This window comes from Bactrocera neohumeralis, chromosome 2 (assembly GCF_024586455.1).
Source record: "Bactrocera neohumeralis isolate Rockhampton chromosome 2, APGP_CSIRO_Bneo_wtdbg2-racon-allhic-juicebox.fasta_v2, whole genome shotgun sequence".
Lineage (NCBI taxonomy): Eukaryota > Metazoa > Arthropoda > Insecta > Diptera > Tephritidae > Bactrocera > Bactrocera neohumeralis.
The window spans coordinates 71,729,892-71,757,686 of NC_065919.1; the positions used below are offsets into that span (position 1 = coordinate 71,729,892).

General features: G+C 37.5%; 4 protein-coding genes across 4 annotated transcripts; 1 reads left to right on the forward strand and 3 right to left on the reverse strand.

Moving 5' to 3' along the window:
- Window positions 1–2,302: 2,302 nt before the first annotated feature.
- Window positions 2,303–3,646, reverse strand: LOC126751598 (uncharacterized). The gene is made up of 2 exons (XM_050461991.1): window positions 2,658–3,646; window positions 2,303–2,583 (listed from the first exon to the last, which is right to left on the reverse strand). The coding sequence occupies exon 1, from the start codon at window positions 3,569–3,571 to the stop codon at window positions 2,999–3,001; it is 573 nt and encodes a 190-aa protein (XP_050317948.1). The 5' UTR covers window positions 3,572–3,646; the 3' UTR covers window positions 2,303–2,583; window positions 2,658–2,998.
- A 10,514-nt stretch (window positions 3,647–14,160) lies between these two features.
- On the reverse strand, window positions 14,161–15,069 carry LOC126751591 (uncharacterized). Its single transcript, XM_050461977.1, has one exon. The coding sequence runs from the start codon at window positions 14,998–15,000 to the stop codon at window positions 14,392–14,394; it is 609 nt and encodes a 202-aa protein (XP_050317934.1). The 5' UTR covers window positions 15,001–15,069; the 3' UTR covers window positions 14,161–14,391.
- A 4,691-nt stretch (window positions 15,070–19,760) lies between these two features.
- LOC126751552 (NAD-dependent protein deacetylase Sirt2) lies at window positions 19,761–22,215 on the reverse strand. The gene is made up of 4 exons (XM_050461923.1): window positions 21,952–22,215; window positions 21,096–21,175; window positions 20,934–21,030; window positions 19,761–20,796 (listed from the first exon to the last, which is right to left on the reverse strand). The coding sequence occupies exons 1-4, from the start codon at window positions 22,055–22,057 to the stop codon at window positions 19,985–19,987; spliced, it is 1,095 nt and encodes a 364-aa protein (XP_050317880.1). The 5' UTR covers window positions 22,058–22,215; the 3' UTR covers window positions 19,761–19,984.
- A 309-nt stretch (window positions 22,216–22,524) lies between these two features.
- LOC126751525 (gastrula zinc finger protein XlCGF26.1) lies at window positions 22,525–26,627 on the forward strand. The gene is made up of 4 exons (XM_050461858.1): window positions 22,525–22,784; window positions 22,848–23,491; window positions 23,549–23,962; window positions 24,054–26,627. The coding sequence occupies exons 2-4, from the start codon at window positions 22,924–22,926 to the stop codon at window positions 24,575–24,577; spliced, it is 1,506 nt and encodes a 501-aa protein (XP_050317815.1). The 5' UTR covers window positions 22,525–22,784; window positions 22,848–22,923; the 3' UTR covers window positions 24,578–26,627.
- The last annotated feature ends 1,168 nt before the right edge of the window (window positions 26,628–27,795 follow it).

Below are 27,795 nucleotides of genomic sequence, written 5' to 3' on the forward strand. Positions count from 1 at the left end.
ATCATATGTAACTATATCAAACAAGAAATGGAAGTGTTTCCGTTTAAATTAAAACTCACAACTAAATCGCCACCTAAGTGCTGCTCCACTTCAAGTGCGCACCGTCGAGTGGCAAATAAATACTGGAAATGAAATTAATTTCCGCATGCCGTTACGAAACTAGAAACTTTGCGACCACCAAACAGCAATACAACTGCAACAACAACACACAAAACTAAAATAACGCAAACGAGTGTAAAAGGTGCACACAGTGAACTTAACGGTAAACCAGGAAATCGATTGGAAACATTTCATCGAAATTGCAACTTAAAGTGTCAGTGCAATGTGATGCTCGAAAATGGGAAAAGAGTTGTTGCTCAATTTCATCGACAATGTAAGCCGCACAGGCCAAGCGTGCTAGTCTTGATTACACTTGCACTGCGGAGGAATATGAGCAATTCAAGTGCTGGTGTGCTGGGAGGTGGCACTGCCGGTATTTCGTTATACAGAGAGTTTACAAATGTCGTTTTACTAAAAAATAAAGAAAAATTAAGAAAAATAAAAGGAAATGAAAGGCAGGAATAACACCACAATAATGATTCGGTACGATATGGAAAATGTTGAGCTCCTAATGTATCTGCCAGCTCAAATAACATTTCATTTCCATTCTGATGTGCAGTTGAATGAAAACTGGACACTTCCTCGTAAAAGGCATCACTTTTGGATTAAGAGATTGGCAATGCTTTAAGCCGTTTCTTGGAAATGAAATATTTTGTTTATTACAGACGCATGATGGTTGATTGTGAGATCTTTGTATATCAGGGAACATGACGTATTGGACTACTATTCATTTTCACAATTTAGAAGCCGGCTTTGGTTAGGTAGCTGTTCACAAAAAAGGCGGCATGAGTCGAGGCGGTATCATGATGCAACTTCCAATCGGCTGCGATGTCTTGTCGGACATAATTGACCCTTCGTTTGAGTCTCTTCAGGGCTTCTAAGCTTGGCGTTGACGTTCGGTGCAAGAGGAACAAATTCATGGTGGACTATGCCTTTGATATCAAAAAATACCATGAGCATCGTTTTCACTTTGGATTTGCTCATTCTTCCGTTTTTTGTGCGAGGAGACGGCGGCGTGTGCCACTCGAAAGATTGCCTCTTTGTCTCGGAATCATACTCAAAGATCCATGACTTGTCACCTGTGATTACGTTATTCAAACGTCTCCGTTGCAGATTTACCGAATTTCACACAGAATTTAATCGCTCTAACGAACGCTGCATTTTCGGCTTGCACCACTCACAGAAACACGTCGCGCGAAAATGTTTGTCCTGACTCTCCAGGTGCTCGGAGACAACTGACCAGTCGCTCGTTCGTTAGCTAGGAACGCCCTCTACCGAATCCAGTCGGTGCGCGCACGCTCCGAAGTACAGTCGCGGCGGAAGAAAATCAGTCCTATTACTTTCAGGAGAAACCCTATATTCGAGTGGCGGAAAGCTTTCAGTAAAAGTCGTGAAGTCATCGAAAACTTGTCTCTTCCGAGTTGTCCATCCACTTCTGTCAATGTCTATAACGTCGAGAAATTTAAAGAAAAGGTGCTTTGAAATCGTCGCGTTAGTATCAGATATACATCAGAGAATCTCAACATCTCTTATGTATCGACTCAATCCATTTTGGTTTATGTTTTGGGTATGAAGAGTGTCAATGATAGACTCGGTCCAAAAGATCTTAATATTTTTCCATAACGACGTCTTCATAATACAAGGTGAAAAGAAGAGGAACCTACATTCATCAAACCTTATATTAAATAGTTAATGGTTACAAGACATAGTTTTATGAATATGACGTCGGAACTTTCCAAGAATATAGCTATGAAGATTCGCTGAAGGCACTGAAGGCGATTCCAGCTAAGACTTGCTACAAGTACATGAACAATTGGATTAATATTATAATATTTTGAAGACCATAGCAAAGATTTGTATTAAAATACTTGAAAATTTTAGTTTTTTTTGTCAATCCGGGTCATATTTGATCATACTTTTTTCAAAGAACTCGACCAGGGAAACCCCAATTCCTTCAATGCCAATTTTTTCGGTAAAAACTATTAATTCATTCATATTTAAATCGAACTGTACCATATTTAAGCTCAGCTAATATTCTCTTAAAAGCTTAAATAAGTGTTTACAGCTGAAATTCGGTACCGAATATACATGTACATCCAGAATACAAATAAACACCCAGATGTGATCGCTCCTTATTTTTTCCTGTATCGTGCTGTAAAAAACCTTGCTTGCTTACTTTGCAGAGTATTTTGCTTGAGCGGGTTTTATTTTTCGAAATTACAAAGGTATGTGTATATAGTACTTATCTACCTCTGGATATGTCTGGACAGCAAAGTTCATAATCGAAATCAATTGTGTTTCCAAAACTCATTTCAGATTGCTGAAGTCTCTCCGCTAGTGATATAAGAAAAAATAGACGCTCGTATCTTACTAAAGTTCTGTGAAATCGTGGTTTAATCAATCGAAACGGGCGTGCTCCGTGAAAAAAAAAAAACTTGTGCAAATGGTGCTAAATAAACAGCTGACATGATCTTGAATACAACGCTAAAACAGAAAGAAGGGAAGAGAAATAAGCAATGGAAACTAAACTTCGAAACATAAAACATTTTTTGTCTTACCATTAGCAAAACTTGAGAACGAACGTGAAACGTTTTTTCACTGAAGAACAAGAGTTAAGCTTAACAGTTGGTTATAGAATCCATAAAATGTAGAAACAGAGAATAATTCAGAGCCGAACATATTTTTGATTTTAACATTTTTTAATTTTTGAGTTGGCTCGTATCATTATGAATCGCGTTGTAAAAGTGACGAGCTAGAACTTCTCCACATACAAATATTTAGTCTACAGTTAAGGAGCGCATATATACAGGTACTGTTATTTTTAATACTTTCTGATTAAACTTATTGAAACTGCCAGCAAAATATTATTGCAATTTGCTTTTTCGCTTAATCCAAACCATCACGGATATACCGTTATCTGCGGAGATTGTAAATAATCGGTCAAACTCTCTAAAGAGCCCGGGACGCATACTAAACGCTCTGCTGGAATGCTACACAATGGCGGATGTATGCGAGCGTATCGACCACATTTCGCATTTGTATATTCACCTTTAGAAAATTGCTGTCTCTTCAGTAGGAAGGCCGGCGATGAAACATTATACGAAGATACATTCGTTGGTGTTGAAGTTTCTAAAACGAAACTTGCTTCGGACGATCTTCTAGCGTTTATTTCCATTAGCTTCGAATTCATATTAACTGGTTTTGTGTAGGGTGTCGCTAGGGAGGTAATCTCGTTTATGGTCTGCGACTTATTTGAGGATTGTGTGGATAAGATATTCTCTTCATCGAATACTGCACTTTTAAAGCTATGTGATGAGGATTCTTTTATATGTACTTGCCGAGGTGCTCGTTTTTGTTTTGATAATCTATTGGGGTCTTCTTTAAGCATTTTTTCACTAGGGAAATTCTTCACAGTTATGTATGTCTTGACGCTCAACTCAGAATTTGTCCGGCTTTTGAATTGAGCAGCCATATTGGCGGAATTTAGCTTTTAGCTTCAAAATTTCTAATTTATGATTTATACTAGAGAATTTTTATTCGTTTTTCAAGGGATGGAAAAAAAACTCAATACATTTTGATTTTGTCAACTTCGTGACGTCATTGCCCTATCGTTTATATTTCTCTCCAAAGAATGTTACAATGTAATAGAAATGATTTTTAATAATGATTGTTGTGGACAATCGACTGATATCGAAAAGAAAAAGCAAAAGAAGTTCGATAGAACTATGAAATCAGGGTTTTGCGAATAATAATTTTTTGTATAGTCATATACGTAAGTGGCCTCGTTGGGGTTTCCTCTGTATTGCTATGCAAATGAAATGCTACAGTAGGCAAAAAATAGTAAGATTTTTTAATTTAAATTTCGCGTCAAGGCCCAATCTTCACAATACATATATTTTTTTCTAGATTGGTATGACTTTCAGTGACAGCTGTACCAATTGCCACATCAATATAATCATTCTTCTTCCTCTTTATTAGCGAAGACATCGCTTACGCGGTTAAAGCCGCCAATCGTTTCTTCTTTTGGCAATTTGGCACCAATTCGAGATAAAAGAGCAGCCAGATCCTTCATCACCTGATCTCTCAAACGGAGTGTAGATCTTCCTTTTCCTCTGCTTCCCCCGGCGGGTACTGCGTCAAATACTTTCATTGCTGGAATGTTTTCATCAATACGTATGAAAAAAACTAGCCAGCGTAGCCGCTGTCTCAGCTCATCGTTCCATCGGATGCTATATTCGCCGTTGTCAAAGCGCAAAAACCTTTTTCTCGAACACTCGGAGCGTCGACTCATTAGATGTTTTCATCGTCCATACCAATGCACCATATAGCAGGACGAAGATGATGAATGATTTGTAGAGTTTGGTCTTTGTTCGTCAAGAGTAAAGTCACTTCTCAATTGCCTACTCAGTCCGAAAGACCTCTTGGCAGTTATTCTTCGTTGGGTTTTGAGGCTGACATTGTTGTTGGTGTTAATACTGGTTCCAAAATAGACGAAATTATCTACGACTTCGATGTTGTGACTGTCAACAGTGACTTGGAAGCCTAGTCCCATTTGCTTCGCTTCCTTATCCATTCTGGAGAGAACACAACTAACGGCACGGGTGTCGAGCCCAACGATATCATTATCATCGAATCAAATTATTTTCGCCAGCTGCAGATTGAAGAAGTCGCACGATAGGGAGTCATATTGTATGAAACGCTTGATATCGAACCGCTCGGAGAGATCCATCCCGCTGTCAAAAGCAGCTTTGAAATCGACGAAAAGGGTGCTTGTGTCGATCCTCTTTTCACGGGTCTTTTCCAAGATTTAGCGCATGGTAAATATCTGGTCAGTTGTTGTTTTTTCAGGCCTAAAGCCACAGTGATAGGGTCCAATCAGTTTGTTGACGGCTTTAATCTTTCACAAAATACGCTCGATATAACCTAATATGCGATGTTGAGTAGGCATATCCTATCATAGTTGGCGTAGATTATGGGGCCTTTCTTGTTGTGGATTGGGCGGAGCTCACTTAAATTCCAAACGTCGGGCATGCTTTCGTCCAACCATATTCTACCAATAAGTTGAAGGATGCTCCTTATCAATTCTTCGCCGCCGTGTTTGAATAGCTCGGCCGGCTATCCAACGGCCCCCGGCGCTTTGATGTTCTTCAGACGGGTAATTGCTATTCGAACTTCTTCATGGTCGAGCAATGGAATTCCTGCACCATCGTCATCGATTGGAGAATCGGGCTCGACATCTCCGGTTGTTTTGCTTTCTCTGCCATTCAACAGGCTGGAGAAGTTTTCTCTCCACAATTTTAGTATGCTCTGGGCATCGGTTACTATATCACCTCTGGAGATTCTACAAGAATATTCTCCTGTCTTGAAACCTTCTATTAGTCGCTGCATTTTTTCGTAGAATATTCAACCAATGAGGTCGAATCAATGTGCAGAAGTTCACGCAAGTAAGGAAAGTTCTCCGATTGCCATTCACTTGGGAGTGGCCAGATTCGATTCTTTTGCATATGGCCCAAGCAGCTTAGGACTTCCTGTCTTAGACCAAGTACCTCTCTGGATAGCCAGAAAACATCCGTTTGAAGGCGAGCTTAAGTGTAACGGCGAAACATCACAGGGTTGCGCGCTGTACTTGGGACCCGTCACGTAAAAAACACTACCGATGTAAAGTAAAGAACAACCTTCAGGCTATAATAAGTATTAAATTAGAGCTGATTCAATATCTAGTATACGCATTTCTGTGCATCATACTTTTTTTATACCCGTCAAAACCCACCATATGTCGTCCGGCTCATATCAAAAAATTATGCTATTTCATTTTTGCTTTTTGCTTTTGTACGCGTTTGAAAAGCCAATTGAGCTAAAACCTTACTAATTAAAACATCGAAAATGCATGATTTTTTCGTTTGCTCTCTGAATTGCCGCAGCGTAAAGGTAGCAATTAAATGCATGTCTATCCAACCGGCGTATGACAAAACGCCAAATCGACCAGCTACAATGTTTCGCGTTCGCGTATCTTTTTTCATACATGTGCTGGTACATACAAACATACATATTAACATACGCGTGCAAAAGTTGACTATTGAATTTTCCAATCAAATTGGCAGTTTTCAATCGAGTTCATTCATACAAAATCCATTCAAATGAAATGCCCGCGACACAGCGGATAGATACATGCAGAGTACAGACGATACATACACATATGTACATATCTACATTGATTTTTACACACATGTAGAACTGTGTATGTGCGCTGAAATTTAAATAAACAACAACTCCACAAATATTTTTTCTATTTAAAGCCGTTTTTATGCCATGAAATAAACAGGCAACGTCTGCCAACTGCTAAAAACCAGCACAAATGATAGTCTCCATTTGCATATTTTGAGTTTTTTTTTTGCTTTCTTTAAATCATTTTCAATTGACTACCCATATCCTACACAAAGCTATTAATTAGTTGCCAATTTGACTGCGAGAATTATTTCATTTTTATCTCTTCACATTTTGCTCTTCGTTAAATTTCACATCAAAAAGCAATCGCCGTTCATTATCATCAGCCATTTCTGCTTCCGCTTACTAATTCAACTCGTTTTTACACATCTGGTATACACATACATACTTACAATATTGGTATATGCATGTGCAACCGCATGAGGTAATTGGCCCCCTGTAATTTCAATCATAATCACCTCGCAGTGATTAACTCCGAGTCCACAATTGCGAGAACCTGTGCGTATGACACTGCACTGCTGGCGTCGAATAGCATTTCTACTACTGCCTCCAGGAAACTGCATCGCTTGAGAACCGTGGCTCACCAAATGGAATACTGAAAAGTCCATACAACCTTCAGACACGAAATATGTCATCAATGGTCAGTCTCTACCAAAGTTAAGAAATCTTAGCCCAGATTAAAATTTCCGCAGCTGTACTAGCTTCCAATATCAAGATTCCTACTCAGTTTAAAGAACAAGCTACTTAAACATTAAGACAAAAAACACCCGGAAATTGTAATAAATTCCCCAATGATGTTTCAAAAAATGTATTTTGCTAAGCTGGCAAGACTGTTGAGCGCGATCTGTAAACCAGTTTATTTAGAAAAACTGCTTAAGTCTTTACACCTCAGCAGTGCGTTGCGATTTTTACAATGGATAAAAATATCGAACAAAGAATTGGTCTCAAAGTTTAAATTTTCCAACCAAATTTTGTGTGCGAAATCATTGCGAATATTGGAAATGGCTTCCGGTGATTCAGTTTGATCAAAAACAGAAGCCTACGTGTGGTACAAAGTATTTAAAGACGGTCGAAAGATCGTTGAAGGCATGCCTCGTTCTGGACGACCTTCGATCTTTTCAACTAATGAAATTATTAAAAAAAAATTAGGGATATAGTGCTTGAAAATCGTGTGGCAAGTTTTACAGAGGCAGCAAGAGAGCTCAACATCCTTCGCGAGTCCGCGAATTTTTTTCAAAAAGAATAATGTAAACAGATTTCTTTGAATATGCTTGATCGTGCGAAATCCGATTCCATGAGACATGAGTTTATGAGTTTGACATACAAACAAGTCAAGAATCATCGGAATGGAGGGGGAAAAACGAGCTTAAACCAAAAAAACCGCGCCAAAGCCGCTCAAAAATCAAGGTTATGCTCATTGTTTTTTCGATATTCATGGTTTGGTGCATCATGAGTTAATTCCTGAGGAACAGACGTTCACTAAAGAGTCCTATTTGGTAAGAACAATTCGAGATGCTCCATCGCATCGAACCGCGATTGTAACCGTATTTAAAGCCGAAAATACAATGAATACCATCGTTTTACCAAATGATTTTAAATCGTTCAAGTACAACGCTCTTAACATCGGATACGAATGGCTCGAAAATGGACGATGCAGTTGGTGCGAGAATATACTCTCCAGAGTTAGACATAAGGCAACCTTTTAAGTTGCCGGACCACTGCAGTATATTTCAAGCTGAGGTCTTTGCACTGGCGAAAGCCACGGAACTGGCCTCTAATCCACCTGCAGGCAACATCTACGTAGACAGCTAAGCAACAATAAAGGCAGTAACGTAGTATCGCACTCGATAGAAGAGACATGACAAGTAGGAACATGATGGAAATACTAACTGGTCACTGTCTGGTGGCGATACACGCTCGCAGGATGGGGCTGACAGATCGAGAAAATTGCAGGAAATGTCTAGAGCAGAACATCAGGGAAACAATGGAGCATCTCTTGTGCGCTTGTCCCGCATTGGTAACACTACGCTGTAAGCATCTATGTAGGATCTCCACGGTATGATACACGGGAGGAGGTATCGATAGTGAATCCACATATTCTGTTAAAATCCGCGTCCAGTGCAGGCATCCTAAAGTATGACTACTCCTCTTAGGACTAGCAACTCTCCATCTGATATCACAAAGGACCAAAACTGGTCTATGTGTGGCTTATTGGCCTACCAGATTAACTTAACCTAATCTAATACAATTTACGGTAATAAAACTAAGTTTAAGTTTACGCCCTTCAATATAAGTCAAGAAGATACCAAATTCGGTTGAAATTTATTCACGATTTGATAAATTAATGGATGTTTAATTCTTTCGCAACATATTTTCAACTGATATTTTAATAATTATATTATTATTTGCTAAAAATATCTAAATATTAGTGAAGATATAGTGGAATTAGAATTGCTTTTTGGCTTTCTTCACCTACTTAGTAGGCAATTGTGTGTCGTCTACAGTCCACAACATCTATGTTCAGCTCTTGTGTTCTCTTTTCTATAAAACAAACGGTTTTTGAATATAAAAAGCAGTTAAATCAATGTGTAAGAGCTTGGCATATGGAGATAATAACATATTTACGAACAACTAAATATCCACTTAAATAACCATATTCGGCGTTTATGTACATATATATTTCAAAACATTCAGCACCCATTACGTTATGTCTCTTTTCTGTCCGTCAGCCATGTTTACCACATTCTGTGTTATCATTTCTTGACTCCCAAACACACAAATTATTGCTATTAAATATGATTATCCGCCATGAAAAGTCATCTTATGTGCTTATTGGCAAAAAGAAGCTTCAGCGATATTGGCAATGGAAGCCAATATGGCAACCCATAACAGCTGTTGCCAACAGCAAGAGAAATGAATGTCGTGCTCAATAAGAGAATATTGCGTGAACTAAATTTGTTCGACATAACTATTTGCGTCACATGAAATATTCATAAAGTGGCTTTGTTATTTAGATATCAATATTTGCAAGTAAGCACGCATAAACTCGTAAAAATTCTAAACCATGTGCACACACATACATATGTATATCTATGTATTTATTTTTAACGCTCTAGCAACATTTAGCGAAGTGTAGAATGGTTTTGTTTATCTAACGGTTATATATAAGACCTAAAACAAATACTATACACATTGTGACAAAAAGGCACGCGTAAAATCTGGCTCGATAAGCCCTTGCATTACCATCTTGTAAAATCCATGTATTGTTCTTCCACAATTCCGTCCGTTTTCTATAGATGTTCTCACGCAAACACCTCAATACCTCCAAATAGAACTCCTCTAACCCTCCGGAACAAATTCATGATGCATTAAGCCACGAATATCGGAAAAACAGGGAGCACCACATTGATTTTTGAGCGGCTTTGGATAGGTTTTTTTGGTTACGGCTCGTTTTGTTTTTCTCCAATCCGATGATTGTTGACTTGTTTGCATGTCAAACTCATAAACCCATGTCAATTATAATGCTCTCCATGAATGTGAGATCGAAAATCGCATGTCCAAAGAGACTTGCCTACAGTACTCTTTTTTAAAAAAATTAGATTTATTGGAACGAGTCGAGCAAGAACGCGTTTCATAATCAAAATATCCACCAAAATCATTCGAAAGGACTCGCGAGAGATGTCGAGCTCTTTACCATCGCTCTAACACATTGCTTGACTATTTTCAAGTATCATATCTTTCACTTCTTTAATATTTTCATCAGTCGAAAAGGTCGAACCGATCTCTCGACCGCTTTGAAGGTTTTGAACCACTCGTGGGCTTGCGTTTTTGATAAAACTGAATCACTGTAAGCCTCTTCCAACATATTCCGCACATGAAATTTGATTAGAAATACAAAATTTGGGACAAATTCTTTGTTCGATATTTTTATCCATTGTAAAAATCGCAACGCAATACTGAGGTGTACCGACTTAAACAGCTCCTGTAAACAAACTGGTTGACAGATCGCTCTCATATTTGGCATAGTATAGTAATTACCGACAATCCTACCAAGTTACCATTTTTTTTGAAATATCAATTATCAAAATAGTCACGATTTGCAGATATCTGTATGTATTGAGTAAAAATGGAGATATCTTGATAAAACAATTATATAACCTTTATGTAGAAATGGTTTAAATTGGTCTATTATACCTAATGTCATGATCTCGTCTAATCCAGCGACGGTGTGAGATATAAAAGATTTGTACAAAAAAAGTTAGTTGGGGCATATAGTGAAACTACCTTGGACCAAAGAAACTTTCATCGGTGGAACAAAATGATCTCAGAGGCTCGAGAACGACGATAAACGTACCGGAAGCCCGAGCACGACATAGACGAAAACATTAATGAAGTGAAGAATAGAGTATTGGCCAATCCTCAAATCATCATTAGAGAAATTGCTGAGGAACTTAACAAATCGATTAGCTCGTAACATTCAATTTTAACCAATGACCGATTCATACCGGGCCGCCAAGAAGTTTGCTCCAATATTGCAGTATTTCGATAAAAAAAAAAAGCGTCGCGTTGTTGGGCTCATAACTAGCGACTATCAAGGGTTTATGGTTATGACGTGGAAACCAAAACTCGCCAATAGAAACTGCCGCTTGAGCCAAGACCGGAAAAGCGCACCAAATTAGGCCGAATGCGAAGGTTTGGCCAACTGGTTTCTTCTATTGTTTTTGTCAAAGGGTCGTAAGGTTAATAAAGAATATTACCTGCAAGTTATATGCAATTTGTGACGATGAATCCGTTTATAAGGTCTGGATTTGCGAAAGAACAAAAATTAGCTTTTGCACCGGACAATCGTTGCTGCGCGAATTTTTGGCCAAAAGCAACACATTAGTGGTGCCGTAGCCACCATATTCCCCAAGCCTCCGTCCTATGAGTTTTTTTCTTTTCATACTGAAGAGGCGCATTAAAGAACGATGCTACGCTGCGATTGAAGGGATGAAAACTGCATCGAAGGAGGAGCTGAACACGATCACAAAATATGACTTTATTTTAGAGATTGGAAAAAACTCTGGAGAAGACCAAGTGGAAGTGATTACTTTGAAGGGTACAATATAGATATTTTTGAATATATAAATACGACTTTGTTAAAAAATACAAAATTTATGATACTTTTTAATTTAAACTTCGTATTGACGGAATAAAACGGAAATATGCTCTTGAGATTATTGATATGACATTAAATATTATCCCCTAGACTCCTTATACCGAACGAACAAGCCGCGAGACTATCAAATGTTCGGCTACACAAAAATATAGCGCTTCCTTACTTGTTTTACTTGTGTTGTAACAGCTTGGCGGCAAATCCTTATTGGTTCAAATCATTAAAATATAGTACGGATATATGCAGTATCATCAGACCAATTGGATAAGTTCGCTATTAGATTATATTATTGGGTCAAATATGAGAAAATGGAGAGTAGCGACTATTCTTTGACACTTTTAAATTCGCAGCTTATATACTCGTTAACTTAACTTGTCAAATGTTCGAGAAATAACAACGTTTTCCAGTTGAAATTCCTATAAGAGAGTACGTGGTTACCTTATTAAAATCTTGGAACAAATTTGTACTTTATCTCTATTTGATCATACCAGTCGTTTCGATTTATACCAGTTATGTGTTCGATTCGCTACTCCAAGGTCGAATCGATAACTGCTTTTAGTTTTAATAATTGGATAGTAATAAAAAATAATGTTAGCTTATGTATACATTTTCTGGACTAAAAATGTGTTAAGTAAATAAGACTAAGTTTAATTAGGTTAGAATATATTGAACTATATTAAGCTGACTAGGCGGGCCACAAATCCTGTACACTGACATTTTGCATATTGGCGTTAGATCCAAATAGGTGTTAGTAATTTGGCGTCGCCAACGTCATTAAAAGCTCTGGATCGAGAAGGACTTCGCGAGGCGTTTGATATTAAGCGAAATTTCAAACAAGGAGACTCCCTATCTTGTGACTTCTTAAATATATTTCAGGAGAATATAATACGAGCTGCAGAACTAAATATAGAAGATACAGTATTGTATAAAAGTCTACAACTACTGGCGTACACCGATGATATTGATATCATTGGCCTCAACAACCGCGTCGTTAGTTCTGCTTTCACCAGGTTGGATAAGGAAGCGAAACGTATTGGTCTGATTATGAGCGAGGATAAGACGAAATATCTACTGTCATTAAACAAACAGACATCGCGTTCGCGGCTTGGCTCACACGTCACTGTTGACATCATAATTTTGAAGTCCCAGATAATTTCGTCTATCTTTTAACCAGTATTAACACCAACAATAATAACTCTTGCCAACACGTTCTTTGCACTGAGTAGGTCAATTGAAAAATAAATTCCTCTCTTGGAGAACAAAAACCAGATTCTACAAGTGACTCAACATCACCGTCCTCTTGTATGGAGCGGAAGCATGAACAGCGACATCATCTGATGAGTCGGCCTTAGAAATGTTCGAAAAATAGGTTTTGCGGAAGATTTATGGTTCTTTGCGCATCGACCGCAGTCGATGGAACGATGAGGTGTAAGAGATATATGGCGACTCAGTTCAGCGAATCAAGAGACAGCTTGGTCATGTTGTCCGGTTGAATAAGAACACTCCATCTTTGAAGGTATTCGATTCAATACTTGCCGGTGAAGCAAAGCCCTTAGAGAGATCAGGTGGAGAAGGAGGAATAGCAAAAATAAGAAACGACTGATGCGCTGCTGTTAACTCGGCTATAACCGGTAAAGAAGAATTTAGCGTCTCAATTCTGCTTTATCTAATTTGGGCATATTTTTTCCCGCTCTTTTCTTTGTGATTTACCATTACATCATATAAGATGACAAATTTAGCGAAAAGTTCTTGGCATGGTCATCATAATCGTCCTATCAGATGAAATATTGAGTGACTAGTGGAAAAATCTGAATCCACAGGAACAATACAAAATATTGCAGTGCCAGTGAGACAAAGAAGTGCCCGTCGTGTGGAGAATATTGCTACCGCTAACGCATCAATTGAGGAAGACGCAAATCTAATTGAAACAAGAACTGAAGCCGCTTGATCACGAGAATCGTCGTATGTTCGTGAATTGGACTGAGCAACAACTTCCGGTCTTTCATCGAAAAATCATATTCAGTAAAGAGGCTCATTTCTAGCTGAATGGCTTCGTCAATAAGTAAAATATGCGTTATTGGACAGGCAGTAATTCACACGTACTTCATTAATCACCATTGCATACCGAAAAAATTACGGTTTGGTGCGGTTTGTGGGCCTCGCGGCGCCATTGGGGCGTACTTCTTCCGCGATGGTCAAGGCCGGCACGTTACTGTGAAAGGGAATCGCTACCGCTCAATGATAACCGCATATTTTTAGCCCGAATTGGATGATATGGACTTGCCACAATATGTGGTTCCAACAGGATGGCGCCACAAGCTACACAGCAAATGTCACAATCGATTTATTGAAAACCAAGTTTCGTGAACGTGTTATCTCACGGAAAGGTGAACCAGTCCATTGGCCGCCTCGGTCGTGCAATTTGACGCTGTTAGACTATTTTCTATGAGGCTACGTCAAGTCTATGTTCTATGCAAGCCAGCCACTCTAGCGTTCTTTTTTGAAAACCCCGTTATAATCTATATTTTAGAAAGCTATTTTTTAAATATTGACCATAACCCCAACTCCGCCCACTTGTGGTGTGTTGACGTTATTTCATAAATAGAAAGACTTTCAATTTTCTACTTAGTATAACCATCAAAAAGAGTCATTCAGGCAAATAAGAGATAAGCACACATATATATTTCAGTAAGCCAAACTGCGGTAGCTAAGTAAAGTGTAAGGACCTGGTACATCGCACGTGCTCATATGTAAACTTAGGCGATAACATTTGGAAAATTGATATGCACGTGGATGGTTCACGTTGAATTTGAATAATTGTTAGGCATATTAGACCAATATGCATATGTTCTACTTGCATATATATGTATATATGTACATAATGTTGTTGTTGCCAAGGCGGAAAACATCATTCAATCAAAAATTGGACTCTCCCGTTGGTGATAATGCTTGCGGAAGAACTTAGTTAAATTGAGGTTCGAGGAGCTTTTACGAGCGCTTGCTGCCTCATCGATATTTCTAAGTGGCGGATGAACCTGCATTGATCTCCGTTGTCGTGTTATGGTAAATTCACCTTTACAGAATAACTGACGTTTAGTTACAAAGTCAGCAGCTTCATCGCCGGTTCGCAATTCTATTATGCTGAAATCACGTGGCAAAATTGGGTCGATGAGTTTTTTCGTTTCTACAGCAAATTCTTTGCTCTTTCTCTTTTCCGCAACGCTCAAACGTATGGTCGATGATCGCCGTGGAAATGGTGTGGCCGCTTGTTTGATCTGTATATATCCATAGTCCTTAGTTACAGGTTTATATGTCAGATCGATGTTCTTTTGGTCGAAATGAGCTCGTCGCTGTTGTGATGTATCCGAAGAATCAGAGCCTCCATCGAGTAAACCGTTCGAGGATATCGAACTGACAGACTTCCTCTTCAGCGAAGATCGCATTGCACTTTGTTTCGGGCCATCATCACTACCTTTTTGGTTTATCGACGTATTGCTGCGAGTTGTCAAATGTAGCGACATTCCTTTTTTTATTTTAATAATAGTTTCTTTTATCAAAATATTTAAAAACAAAATTGTTTAAAAAATATAATAAAGCACACACGTCTTTGAAGACTGAAAAATCAAACTGAATGTTATGTTTTTACTTTAAAATCAAATATCAATGTTTGAGTGTTACAAATTTTGCTGATCTGACTGATCTAGTAATTCTGAAGTAGAATTGCTTGCTCAAAGTTAGAATATACTTAGGGCACAGCTCGCATATAGTATAAGGCCGGTCAGTAGACATTGCCTTGCACACTCTTCTCACATGGCTGGAGGGAGCCTTTAGGCTAAAGAATTCCGAGTGGGGAGAGTCATCGATTTACGGATGGATAAAAGGTTGCGGGAAGGGTTTTGTGCAGGAGAATACTGTCGAGAACAATGTATATCTTTCAACAACAGGTGCAGGCTTTCTGAGCAATAAAGGGTCTTCCTAACGAAAGTGTAGATCTATAGCTCCGGAGTGCAGCCTCTTTAAGACTGAAGACTATCCACTCTGGTGGCAGAGCGGCGATACTATCCTTAACCTCCCTGATCGTACCCTCGAGACTCCTGAAGGGATGTCGCGAATTCCTTTCTCTGGCATCGAGTTACTTCATGTTAAGACTGATTAGGTTCCCGACCATGGGTCAAGTAATTCTGTCTCACTGGCTCCACTGAGTACTTGCGAGACATTACTGAATGGTTGGGTCTCATGTGAGCTCGAGAAGCGCTGGTCAGATATTAACATCTGTGCGTATGCTAGATCTTTCTGGTCCAAGTTAGGGCAGATCGTAAGGGGTCTAGTGATTCGCACTTTCAGCAGTTATATGAGTTCTAATGTTCTAATTGGACTTTTCCATTGCCTGAAATATCCATTTTTTATCAAACGATTGAAGAATCGGAATCTTTGGAAATTATAGAGCCCGAACTTTCAAAGGAGAAATGCCTCAGTACGTCTTGTTGATGACGTCGGTAAATCATAAGTAGAGTTAACGAATCTTGCAAACGTCAACGACCGAATTTACGGTGAATGGAAATGGTGTTTTGTTCTGCAGCCTTCCTAAAACTATTTTAAAGAATCCGTGTACCTACCCTACATCTAGACCTGACCATAGTTTTATTATTCTCTAGCCTTCCCAAAATATTTTTAACAAATGATACCGAGTTGACAGTACTTGGCTGAGTAAAAAGAAGGATCCGTACAGGTTAAGTAGACCTGACCGTAAAAGAGAATTGTTCTTTCATCCCCTTCATCATCCGAATTAATGTGAAATTCTTCGTGCCACTATTGACAACCGAAAGTGATAACTAATCTTGGAATCGGCCGAAAACTTGCTAAAGAAACAGCTGTCAAATAATGACATTACAACACCGCCGATCTTAAAGCAAAGCTTTGATGAAATACCTCTGTTCTCTATTATCCATATTCTCTGCTACTTAAAAAGTGTGCCATTCGTCTGTTTAACTTGCCTCTCATACCGTCCGCAAAATTTGCCCCAGTTACTCATTATTTCCTAATACACCCCTCGCTATAATCGTTTAACAAAACGTACTTATATATTTATACAACTGTATGTATCATATAGGTATACGTATATGTGTGTGCCCACTAATGCTGCATCTGGTTTTAATTAGTGTGTGCAGCCGAGTTGTCCCCAGTCGGTCAATTTACCGCAGAAACTTCATCAACAAACTGTGGCATTTCAACCTGTGCTGCACTTTGCCGCATTTTAGTACTCGTAAATGTGGCAATACACAAACTATACATATGTATAAACATAAAGATACCGTTAGACGCATTGAATGCCACTGCACGAGCGCTGCACTCGAATGCGGTTAACTGCCTTCTTTTTGTGTGCTCATCAGCAACAGACAACCGGTGGTTCACTGCCTGTAACCCCGCCCAACCTCATTACTCTCCTAAATAGTTTTATTGTTTTTACTTGATAATTGTCTACAATCAATCGATGTTACAGTTCTTGTTGGTGTTCACAGCTAAATGAATGGAAGCTAAGTGAATGTCTCAATAAATTTCATCGATCCAGTCAACGAAAAACGTGGAAAAGTTGAAAATAAAAAGAAAGGCCATGGATAACTTTCGGTGTAGCGGAACATTTTATGCTATCGAAACAAGAATCAAAGCCTGAGAAATACCTTCAGGTGTTGGCAAAACTTTATTTTAAACAATAAAAAACGTTAATTTTGGTTGCACCAAAGCCAGAATGGTGGGTTTCCTTCAACCCTTCACAAACACTTGAAGAACTTGAAATCAATCGTTCCGTTTGTATGACAGCTATATGCAATAGTGAACTGATCTGAACAATCTGATCAATCATGCTCAAATAAGATATATTATAAACTCAATTGAAAAAGCTAAAGTCAATATATTGAGGTGATGAGGTAAGGTTAAAGACGTCAACCAAAATATCGGGATCAATTACTTTAGAGATTGCATAGCCCAAGGACCAAGAGAGACGAAATTATCTATGACTGTCAACAGTGACGTTAGAGCCAAGCCACGAATGCGACGACTGTTTGCTTGATGACAGGATATATTTCGTCTTGCCCTCGTTCACTACCAGACCCATTTGCTTTGCTTGCTTGTCCAGTCTGGAGAAAGCAGAACTAATGTTGCGGTTGTTGAGGCCATTGATATATTATCATCGGCGTACGCCAGCAGATGTACGCTCGTATAGAAAATGGTACCTTTTCTATTTAGTTATGCAGCTCGATTTATTTTCTCCAAGAGTAGATTGAAGAAGTCGCACAATAGGGAGTCGCCTTTTCTGAAACCTCGCTTGGTATCGAACGGCTCGGAGAAGTTCTTTCCGATCCTGACGGAGCTTTTGATATTGCTCAACGTCAGTTTACTCAGCCGATTAACTTTGCGGGGATACCAAATTCAGACATAGCGGCATAAAGGCAACTCCTTTTCGTGCTGTCAAAAGCAGCTTTGAATTCGATGAAGAGGTGGTGTGTGTCGATCTTCTTTTTACGGGTCTTTTCCAAGACTTGGCACATGGTGAATGTCTGTCAGTTGTTGATTTTTAGTTTGTTGGCGGTGGGCTTTAATCTTTCACACAATATGCTCGATAGCACCTTATATGCGATGACGAGGAGGCTTATCCCATGGTAGTTGGCGCAGATCAATGGATCTCCCTTATTGTAGATTGAACAGAGAACACTTAATTTGCAATCATCGGGCATGCTTTCGTTCGACCATGTTCGACAAAGAAGCTGATGGATGCTCCTCATCAGTTCTTCGCCGCCGTGTTTGAATAGCTCGGCCGGCAATCCATCGCCAATTGCTATTCGAACTTCTACATGGCCGAGCAATTGAACATCCGCTCCATCGTTATCGATTGGGAAATCGCGTTCACCATCTCCTAGTGTTATGCTTTCACTGCCATTCTACAGGTTGGAGAAGGGCTCGCTCAAAATTTTCAGTTTTCTCTCGGCATCAGTGACTAGATCCCCTCTGGAGGTTCTACAAGAGTATGCTCCGGTCTTGAAACTTTCTGTTAGTCGTCGCATCTTTTCACAGAGTTTTCGAGCATCAGCGCATTTCGGCCCTCTTTTTTGTGTACAAATGCGTGCAAACGCTTTCCTCTTCAACTCTCGGTATCTATCTCATCCCACACTTCTTATATGGGAAGTATGTTTTTCGCACATTTTCGAACTGCAATGTAGGAATATCAAGATAATATTAGTTACCTATCGAATTTGATTGAAATCGGTCGAGTAGGTCACGAGATATGGGGTTTTCACCTAAATGAGGGCGGTGCAACGTCCATCGTCCAAACTGAATACTGATCAATATTGGGTGTAAAATTGGAGGAATCTTTCATATTTTTTTGATCGATTTATCGCAGTAGTAGTTTCTACCAAAACCGAAACAATTTGTCCAGAACGTATTTGGTTATTATTGCTTATTAGAGGTCAAGGACATGCCCACTTTTTAAAAAATTTTACACCCATATATGTCCATATGTGTATTTTATTTTAGAGCTTATTTATGATACTTTGTAGACTTTCGATTCTTGATGTTTTGTGAGCGTGGCAATGGCCCGACTCCGCCCATCTGCAATACCCCCCTTGGGGGCCAAGGAACGAATATACCAAAGCAGTAACTCGGAATTAAACTTGTCTATTCATCATGATCATTTATACAGATAAGTTTTTTTTTAGGATATAGTATTTAAAATATAAATTTTAATGCCTGGATTTAAAATAAAACCAAAATATTTAAATTCGAAGTACCAGGTTTTTAATTAAAAGTCGTTTTGGAAAAATTATTTTAAAATTAATATTTTTTTCGCCTTGCGTACTTCGTTCTCTATCTTTTTGTTACCTTTTAGGAAGGAAAGCTTAGTTTTAATATAATACCAACATAGTTTAGCCCCTTTTGTTCTAAATCACATTTAAGTATTTTTAATTAAGTTGTTTTGCTTCTTTTTTGTCCTTTTTCATATATAATTATAATTAAAAAATTAAAAAATAATAATTTTTTATTTGTTACTCCAATTTTTACTTAAAAGAAATATTTTCAAAGCCAGAATTAAAAATTGAAAATCTAGTTTTTAATCCAAAATTTTGTAATAAAAAAAAATCGCAACCCTCAATTGTGAATCTTATTTTTATTTAGAAAATGGTAAGATATGGCTTACTTACTTTATCCCACCCAATTGTTCATAATAAAGTCGTACAGTGAACTATAATACATATACGCACACAAGAAACAAAGTTAATCAATCAAATATTTTTACATTTTTATGATTTTATTATATATATTCAATTTCAGTAGTATTTCAAATCTCTAGCCGTCTACATACAATGTATCACCTAATGTATGTTATAATAACCACTACATTTATTTACAGATTATTTCACTTTCACACATTTATTTGTATCCCTATTGCACAAAACCCATTTGTGTTATCTAAACCATTATATTGTTATTAAACTTATTAGGTATTATTATTTAGGATTTTTTGTCCTTCGTTTGTTTTGATTTCTCGCTCTCAGGTTTTAAAGTGACGCTCTTGGGCTTTTGCTTTTCAAATTGTCCTGTTTCTTTTTTAATCAATGCTTTGAGCTCAGCAGTCCAGCCCAGCGCCTCAGCTATTTTCCACACAGCGTCATCACAATCACCTACATAGGAGATATCTCGCTTATTCACCGGGCTCGTAAATTTTCCAACGACATTCCTGTTGATCAGTACACGTAGACATGAAGGTTCTGCATACCCAACCAACGAAGCGAACGGATACACCTCCAATGATGTACCCATAATAAAAAGCAGATCGCAGTCCTTGAAATCTTCGGTTGGCATATTATAGAAACTCTCGGGCATATTTTCACCAAAGAAAACAATATCGGGTTTGACAATGCCACCGCAATGGTCGCACAGGGGTAAAGTATCGGTGAATAATTTGTCTTTCATCCATTCTTTTGAATACAATGTCGTGCATTCAAGACAATGATTTGTGTGAAATGTACCATGCGCTTCGACCATCTTCTCCTCGGGTATGCCAGCAATACGTTCCAAAGAGTCAATATTCTGTGTGTAATGACGAACCAACAAACCTTTGTCATTTAAAAGTCGTATGAAGTAATGAGTTGGTGTAGGAGTAAAGTGTCCAGGGTACAACTCTTTGGCTAAAGAAAAGAATGGCTTTGGATTGTCCAAAAAATAATCCAATTCAAATATATCGGTTGGATGTGGTAGATCATATTTCTTTAAGTTGTCGTAAAGCCCCGTTCCAGGTGTTCTAAAGTCCGGTATGCCAGCAGCTAAAATAATTTTAAATAATAGTGTGTTTAGACAATAATTTATAATTTTTTTATTAAAAATTATCACTTGTTTTTTATTAAAGGAAAATAATAATAAATATTTGGAAAACTAATTATATATAACCATTAAAACTTACATGTTGATATACCCGCTCCAACTAACGTAATAATTTTTCTAAATCCATTATCTTTCCAGTGTTGCAGAAATCCATCAAACGTTAAACTTGGAATAACCTAGATAATGAAGAATATCATTAGCTTTCAAAAGTTTTATAATTTGAAATATATTCTAATTTCACCCCAGTCGCCGCTGGTTCTTGATGTACTGAAAGCCTGGAGAACAAGTGGGTTAAATTCGCCCGAATAGATTCCAACACACCTAAAAGAAAAAGTAATTTTAAGACACATTTTAGAAATAAATTATAAACAAAAGCAAGAAAAAACGAGTATCTTCGGTTCCATCAAAGGTAAAATGCCCTTCACAGGTTCAAGTTTTCCTTGTAAGAACTTGATTTAAATCTTACGGTTTGTATGGCAGCTAAATGCTATAGTGTTCCAGTCTGAACAATTTCTTCGTAGATGATCAGGGTATAATAAAAAAATTAATAAAATAGTAAACATTTAGCCCAGTAGTTTAAACCCAAGATCAGATTATTAGTGTGTAGTTCTTAAGTGGTTTTTACTGAAGATTGAATTAGGCTGCTTGCTAGATTCAAATTAAGTTAATCGTTAAAAAATCAAATCGCATTATATAATATATAAAAACTTATAGCATTTGGTTAATAATTTTATTAAAAATAGGTTTATAATTGTGATTCTATGATGTACCAAATAAACGATTGGTAGACAAGTTTATTTGTGCTCCCCAAATAAATTAGTACGTTTTTAACCCTACTGTACCAATTAAGTGGTTTCGGTTTTTGTATACACTAGTGCGTCTGAGCACGGATAGTTAGAAACCGGTCGCATGGCATCTCAAACGCAGAGATGCATTTGAATGAACTTTCACTTTGCAATACAACTCCGCAGATAAAAGTTAAGAACAAATCAAGGCCTTGAAATATATGAAGACGAGCATTGTTTTCTTTTCCTTTTGTTTATACAATCGAAACTGTAGACACATGTATATTGTCCCTTTTGTTGCCGGAAACTTACTACTTGGGCTTGGTGCAACTTCCTCACGTTCTGTACTATCACTTCGGGGCGGATGATTGTGTTCATTTGGCTTTTTTGACGGCCCGGCTTCGTCTTTATTGCTCATCACTTTTAATTTTGTTGTAGTAGACAGATGTCTATTAAAACGAAATATTGAATTTTTGTAAACCAGCGCCGTCTTTGATGAATAAACAGAAATTTATTCATTTATAAAACATTAGACAACAGAAACTTTGACAATTGAAAAACGCAGCATTTAAAATGTCACCTCTTTCCAATCAGGGTTGGTATTGTTTTGTACTCGTGCATATTGCCATACTGTTTTCTAATTGGTAGACACACCCGTATTTGTTACAAAATAACTTTGCTGTTTAAAAAATATTTTGCCCATTTTAAAGCAGATTTGGATATAATTTTGAAATTGTTTTTAATGTATAACTTTTAAGTTCAAACACTTAAAACACACAGTAATAGTACTTACTTGGCCGATAAGGCAGCACATTTTCATGTTTTCACCACAAAAGCCACGCTATCCAACTGGAAACTGCAACACTGCCAACTGTCAATTTTGTTTTGATAGCTTGACACTGACCAACCCAGCTGGTTTGTTTTCTTTTCCTGAAAATTTTTCATCCTTGAGCGTCGATTTTTATACAAATCAAAAAATAATTCATGCAAAATGCAATTTCACATAAAAGAAGTGTAAAATATATCAAGCAGTGTAATATAATGTGTTTTCCAAGTGTAGTTTTTGTGTTTTTACTGTGAATAAGTGAAGCTGGAAACGGGTGGCACGTTGCCCATTGCAGACAGCCTAAAATAACAATTGAACGGTGAGAAAAAGCTACCGCAGCGTCCTCTGGTGTTTAATAATTGTTTTTAATTGAATTTTGTAGGCATTTTATGAATTTGTACTTCGAACGCAGACAATAAAAATTTAAACTATCGATTTTCTACGATACCTCATGAAAGATGCACCTCAACCACGCCACTGCAATGGCTAACTACCAACATTACCCGCCACCGCAAATATCAACGCATGGTGGCACGCCCACCACAGTGCAGCAGCAGACTACCATAGCGACGGGCAGTACACCATTTACATTACATCAATTGACTGCTGTACAAGCTATACAACATCCAACGCATCAGGCTATGCTACACCCGCAACATCCGCTGGTACATCTACTTGATATTTCTACAACAAATACACCGAATCCAACACCAGTGCCGCCAACGAAAGTCGAGGTACCGGAACCCGAACCGATTGAGGTGAAAGTCGACGATCCGCGCAAGAAGAAGGAATGCCACGTCTGCAAGAATAAATTTCGACAGTTAACTACTTTGCGCAATCATATGAAAATCCATACCGATGAGCGGCCGTACAAGTGTAAGCATTGCGATCGAGCCTTCCGCCAAATTTCAACGCTCACCAATCATGTGAAAATTCATACTGGCGAAAAACCGTTCACATGCTCTATATGCGCAAAAGATTTTCGCCAACAAAGTACACTAATCAACCACATCAAGACACATAAAGGTTAAGCATTTTATATCCACACAACCGAATAAGTGTTATTTCAAAATTTTATTACAGAATCGAGTACCCCAACCTCATTGTTGAATTATCAGCCGGGTAATAAACTAAATCATCGCAATTCGAAATTGGCTCAAAATCAAATGGTAGACTATCAAAATCGATCCATAACAAAAACCCTTTATACTGGTAGCTACAGCTCACCGCAGGCCGAAGAGCTGGTCAAACCGTATCAGTGCAATGTATGCAAAAGACGTTTCCCACAACTAAGTACACTACATAACCATGAGCGGACACACATCGATCCTAAGCCGTATAAGTGTGACACATGTGACAAGTCCTTCAGTCAACTGGCCACTTTAACCAATCACAAAAAGATCCATACCGGTGATAAGCCATATGCCTGTTCCTTTTGTTCCATGCAATTTCGACAGCAGAGTACTCTAACCAACCACATGAAGACACACACCACAGGTGAGCCTTTTGTGTGTTCGCCGTTCGACTGAGAAATTTTAACTCCAATTTCCCCCTAACAAAGCTTTTATTTAAATTTACACGCAAACAGCCGCCAGCAATACGAATGCAGTGCCAACCACAACAACAACAATGGCAGCACCACACGGACTCAACCATATGACCACATCAAGTCTTGTAGCACATGGAGAACATCCACCACTCAATAACATGGTACATCAACAATTGCAAGCCGAACATCCACTTTTGCATTTTCTCGATAGCAACACCACAGTTAGCACCATTGCGAAGGAGCCATTCAATCCCAACACCAGTCGTCGTTTCAAAAACGAGGCCGATAGCTTAATGCTGGAGAGTCCGGACCGCCCATTTCCATGCGCCATTTGCCGAAAGGCCTTCTCACAACAAAGCACTTTGGCTAACCACATTAAGACGCACACCGGCGAAAAGCCATATAAATGCAAAGTATGCGAGTCGAACTTTCGACAACTGTCCACCTTGAATAATCATTTAAAGATACATACTGGCGAAAAGCCCTACAGCTGTTCCTATTGCCCTAAGCAATTCCGGCAGAAAAGCACTCTCATTAATCATGTCAGAATTCACAATTGTTAAAATGGCCATGCAAATAATTATCCAATAATAAGCATAACGACGTTGGTGGATCAAAAGCTATATGCAGTAATAATAATAGTAATAGATGTATTGGCTAACTAGCCCAATTGGAAAGTTGGAAATAGCAGATAACAATAACAATAACCCACACAACCAATAAAGATAGATATAAATGGCATTATCAGCATACCCACCACACTTGGTACCATAGGTGGTAGAAACAATGGAAGTAAACAAACACCATTGTTATTTCGGTGTTCAATAACTATAACCAGCTGCTAAACGTAATGAGTTACCTACCTGCTGTGCAATATGTATTGTCCATGTAAATTTATTATATACTAAAGAGCTGCTTGAGTAAGTGCGAATGCGTATGACAACAACAGCAACGCAGATTTAAGGAAAGTTTCGTTATGGCTTAAAATCATTCTGTATGCCATAAAATATAGGGATGTGGCAATAGTAAATGTTAGTATTTCGTGGCAAAAATTTCACTACTCTGATTTGTCCTTTGAGGTTAAGTAATTGATTTTGATTTGCAGTTTCCACCGTGAAAATATTTTATGTCTACCGTTATTTACAATAATGTTTGACAGTTCATTTTGGGTTAACTGTACTACTTCCAGGTTTTTAGAATTCCAGTGAAAACATTTGTGACAATTGCTTTAATTCTGAAGACATGTTGAATCTCGTTTAGGAAATAATTTAGCAAAATGTTAAAATTTTAAAATATTTTAAATTTTTCATTTCTATTCTGTTTAGTCCACAATAGTTTGTTTATAATCATAATTTTTATGAATACAAAGTTAGCGAAAAATCATAGAAGTCGTAAGCTACTCGGCACCACACTCAAAATTTGAGTTAGTCAAGAGCTTTGAGCATCGCAAATCCTTTGTTAAATTCTTTATGTAATATTTGACATCATATTTTACGTTTTAGTTGTCCGCAGCACTAAAAGTGAAGTTAATTCATAACCAAAACACGGAAATAATATACCCAGCAAGCCTACTCGAAACTCCAATACAATGAAAATATTTCATGGAACCAATAAATACACACATTGCAATTCATTGACCAGAATATTAAGAAAGCCATGAGCGATCACACGTTCACAAGAGTTTCGGTTAGTGCTCTCAATTCGCTCTTAAAACTCATTGAAACTTTAAAAGTAATACCTGGTAATTAACCGGAAGCTGACTTGCAGGGTAAAAATGCAGTTTCAAAATTTTCCAAATTATGTGGAAAAAGATTCGGCTATTCCGTTAAACTTGCTATATATTTCAGTAATAATGTAGATAATATGTTGGACACTCAGAGATATACTATAACGGAGAGGAATTCTTATAATAAAAGTAGACGCCGACGAAACTACGAACCCTGTAATTTGTAGAAAATGAGAGGACAGAGCTTAGTGATTAAATACATTTTAAATGGTTTATTTTTAAATATTTCAAAGTTGATTTTAAACATTTCGAGATTGGTTTTAAATATTTAAAGTTTGATTTAAAATATTTAAATAATTTATTTTTATGTTTCATAGTTAATTTAAGTAAATCTTTAGCCAAAATGGCTTGATTTTTTCTTAAAAAATGTTTTTGATGTCAAATCAAGTAGAAAGCTTGGAAAAATTTGCTCAATTGACAAAAGTATTTTTCAGCATATTTATGACGGTAAATTTTCCTACAACAACTGATTTTTCTGCGTTGCTATGAAAATAAATAATTTGGTTTTCGTGGTAAACTTCTGCGAATTGCCGAAAATGTTACAATTTCCCTTACTCTCGCAAGTCTCTGCTATATATACATACACATACAGGGTGTTCTCTTTTGTTTCAAAAAAAGTTCGCTTCTTGTTTGTGCGGATGTTTTTGAGCGCAAAAAAAGGTAAAAAATAAAATAAAGTTAAATTAAAAAAAAAAAAGAAGAACAAGCAAATTATATTTAACATGCATAATTGTACTATTACGTATAAAACCAATTATAATGTGCGTAGAACAAAAACGTTTAATAAAATCCATGTAGAATAAAGCGATATTTGTAAGCAGAAAATACCTATGCGACTTTTAATATTTCAACATTTCTGAGTTTTTATGTATACATATGTATGTGAATTTTCGACTTATTTAAAATCTGAATTTCTATGTAAAATTGTATTAACTTCCATTTGTGTATATTTGCAGGCATTTTGCAGGAATTGTAACGGTTGCTAAATGCCACTAAAGTCGGAATTTAGAGCTTTCACAGTTTGAAATATTTTGCTGATTTTGTGTAAGCTGCTATGTTACATTATCAATGATATTTTATTCTCTTCGATTTCACTTCCATTTTCTTCTGCTTATCACTATAATTCTCAAAACGTTATTAATTTAGAAAAAGTAATTTTGAGTCTTTATCGTTTAATGCTGCTTTACAACTGGCTTCGCGGAATGAATGAGGTAGCACATGATGTTCTAATATGAAATAAAATAACCGAATGCGTCCGAAGAATTCTTGTATGTGAGCAACCGGATCGCACCCGAATTTTTATCCGGCCAAGGACTGTCAACTCAGCACCATTCCTCGAAATTACTTCTGGAATGTGTTCTGCCGCTACAACAACAACAAATTATGTTCCCATGTACTGGCTGTTTAAATTATATCCTTTAAAAAACTATCAGCTCTGTCATTTCCATCTAGCCTATATGATATGCAACAATAACTAAGACGTGGTGGAAATGACCAGTGCAAATTTCAAACCGAGAAAACTTTTCTGAATTCAAACATTTGTATTGTGCGAAAATTAAAAATAAATGTTTTGATAAAAAGGAATTTCCCTTAGTTTTAATAAATTGTCATGGTCTCATTTATCAATATAAAAATAGACCTTAACCACGGCTGGGCAGCTTATGTCTTTTCTTTCCCACGACAGTCGGACCTAAGTAACCGGAACGGATCCGAAGTTTTATCCGGCCAACGACTGTCAACCCGGCAGCATGCCGTAAATCCTGAAAAATTATGATTCGTTTTGCATTAAGGGGTTATATCCTTTTGTCAGAAAAAACGCGTAAAGTTTTAAAATTAAGTTTAATCCGAAAACTATTATTATTGCAATAGTGGAATAGCAGTAATGATCGATGAACTAGTCGAAATTTTGTTATTTTTTTACAAAATAACGGCTTTCCAAAAAAAATCGTTATTTGTGAAAATATTTACACCTCAGAGTGAGAAATCTTATTCTTC

Bases quoted from the DNA above. Each gene is read 5' to 3' on its own strand.
- LOC126751525 (XM_050461858.1), top strand. From the start codon at position 22,924: ATGCACCTCAACCACGCCACTGCAATGGCTAACTACCAACATTACCCG. The intron at 23,492-23,548 runs GTTAAGCATTTT...ATTTTATTACAG, and splicing joins CCACATCAAGACACATAAAG to AATCGAGTACCCCAACCTCA. The intron at 23,963-24,053 runs GTGAGCCTTTTG...ACACGCAAACAG, and splicing joins CATGAAGACACACACCACAG to CCGCCAGCAATACGAATGCA.
- LOC126751591 (XM_050461977.1), bottom strand. From the start codon at position 15,000: ATGTCGCTACATTTGACAACTCGCAGCAATACGTCGATAAACCAAAAA.
- LOC126751552 (XM_050461923.1), bottom strand. From the start codon at position 22,057: ATGAGCAATAAAGACGAAGCCGGGCCGTCAAAAAAGCCAAATGAACAC. The intron at 21,176-21,951 runs GTAAGTTTCCGG...TTTTTCTTTTAG, and splicing joins AGTTGCACCAAGCCCAAGTA to GTGTGTTGGAATCTATTCGG. The intron at 21,031-21,095 runs GTGAAATTAGAA...TTCATTATCTAG, and splicing joins AAGAACCAGCGGCGACTGGG to GTTATTCCAAGTTTAACGTT.
- LOC126751598 (XM_050461991.1), bottom strand. From the start codon at position 3,571: ATGGCTGCTCAATTCAAAAGCCGGACAAATTCTGAGTTGAGCGTCAAG.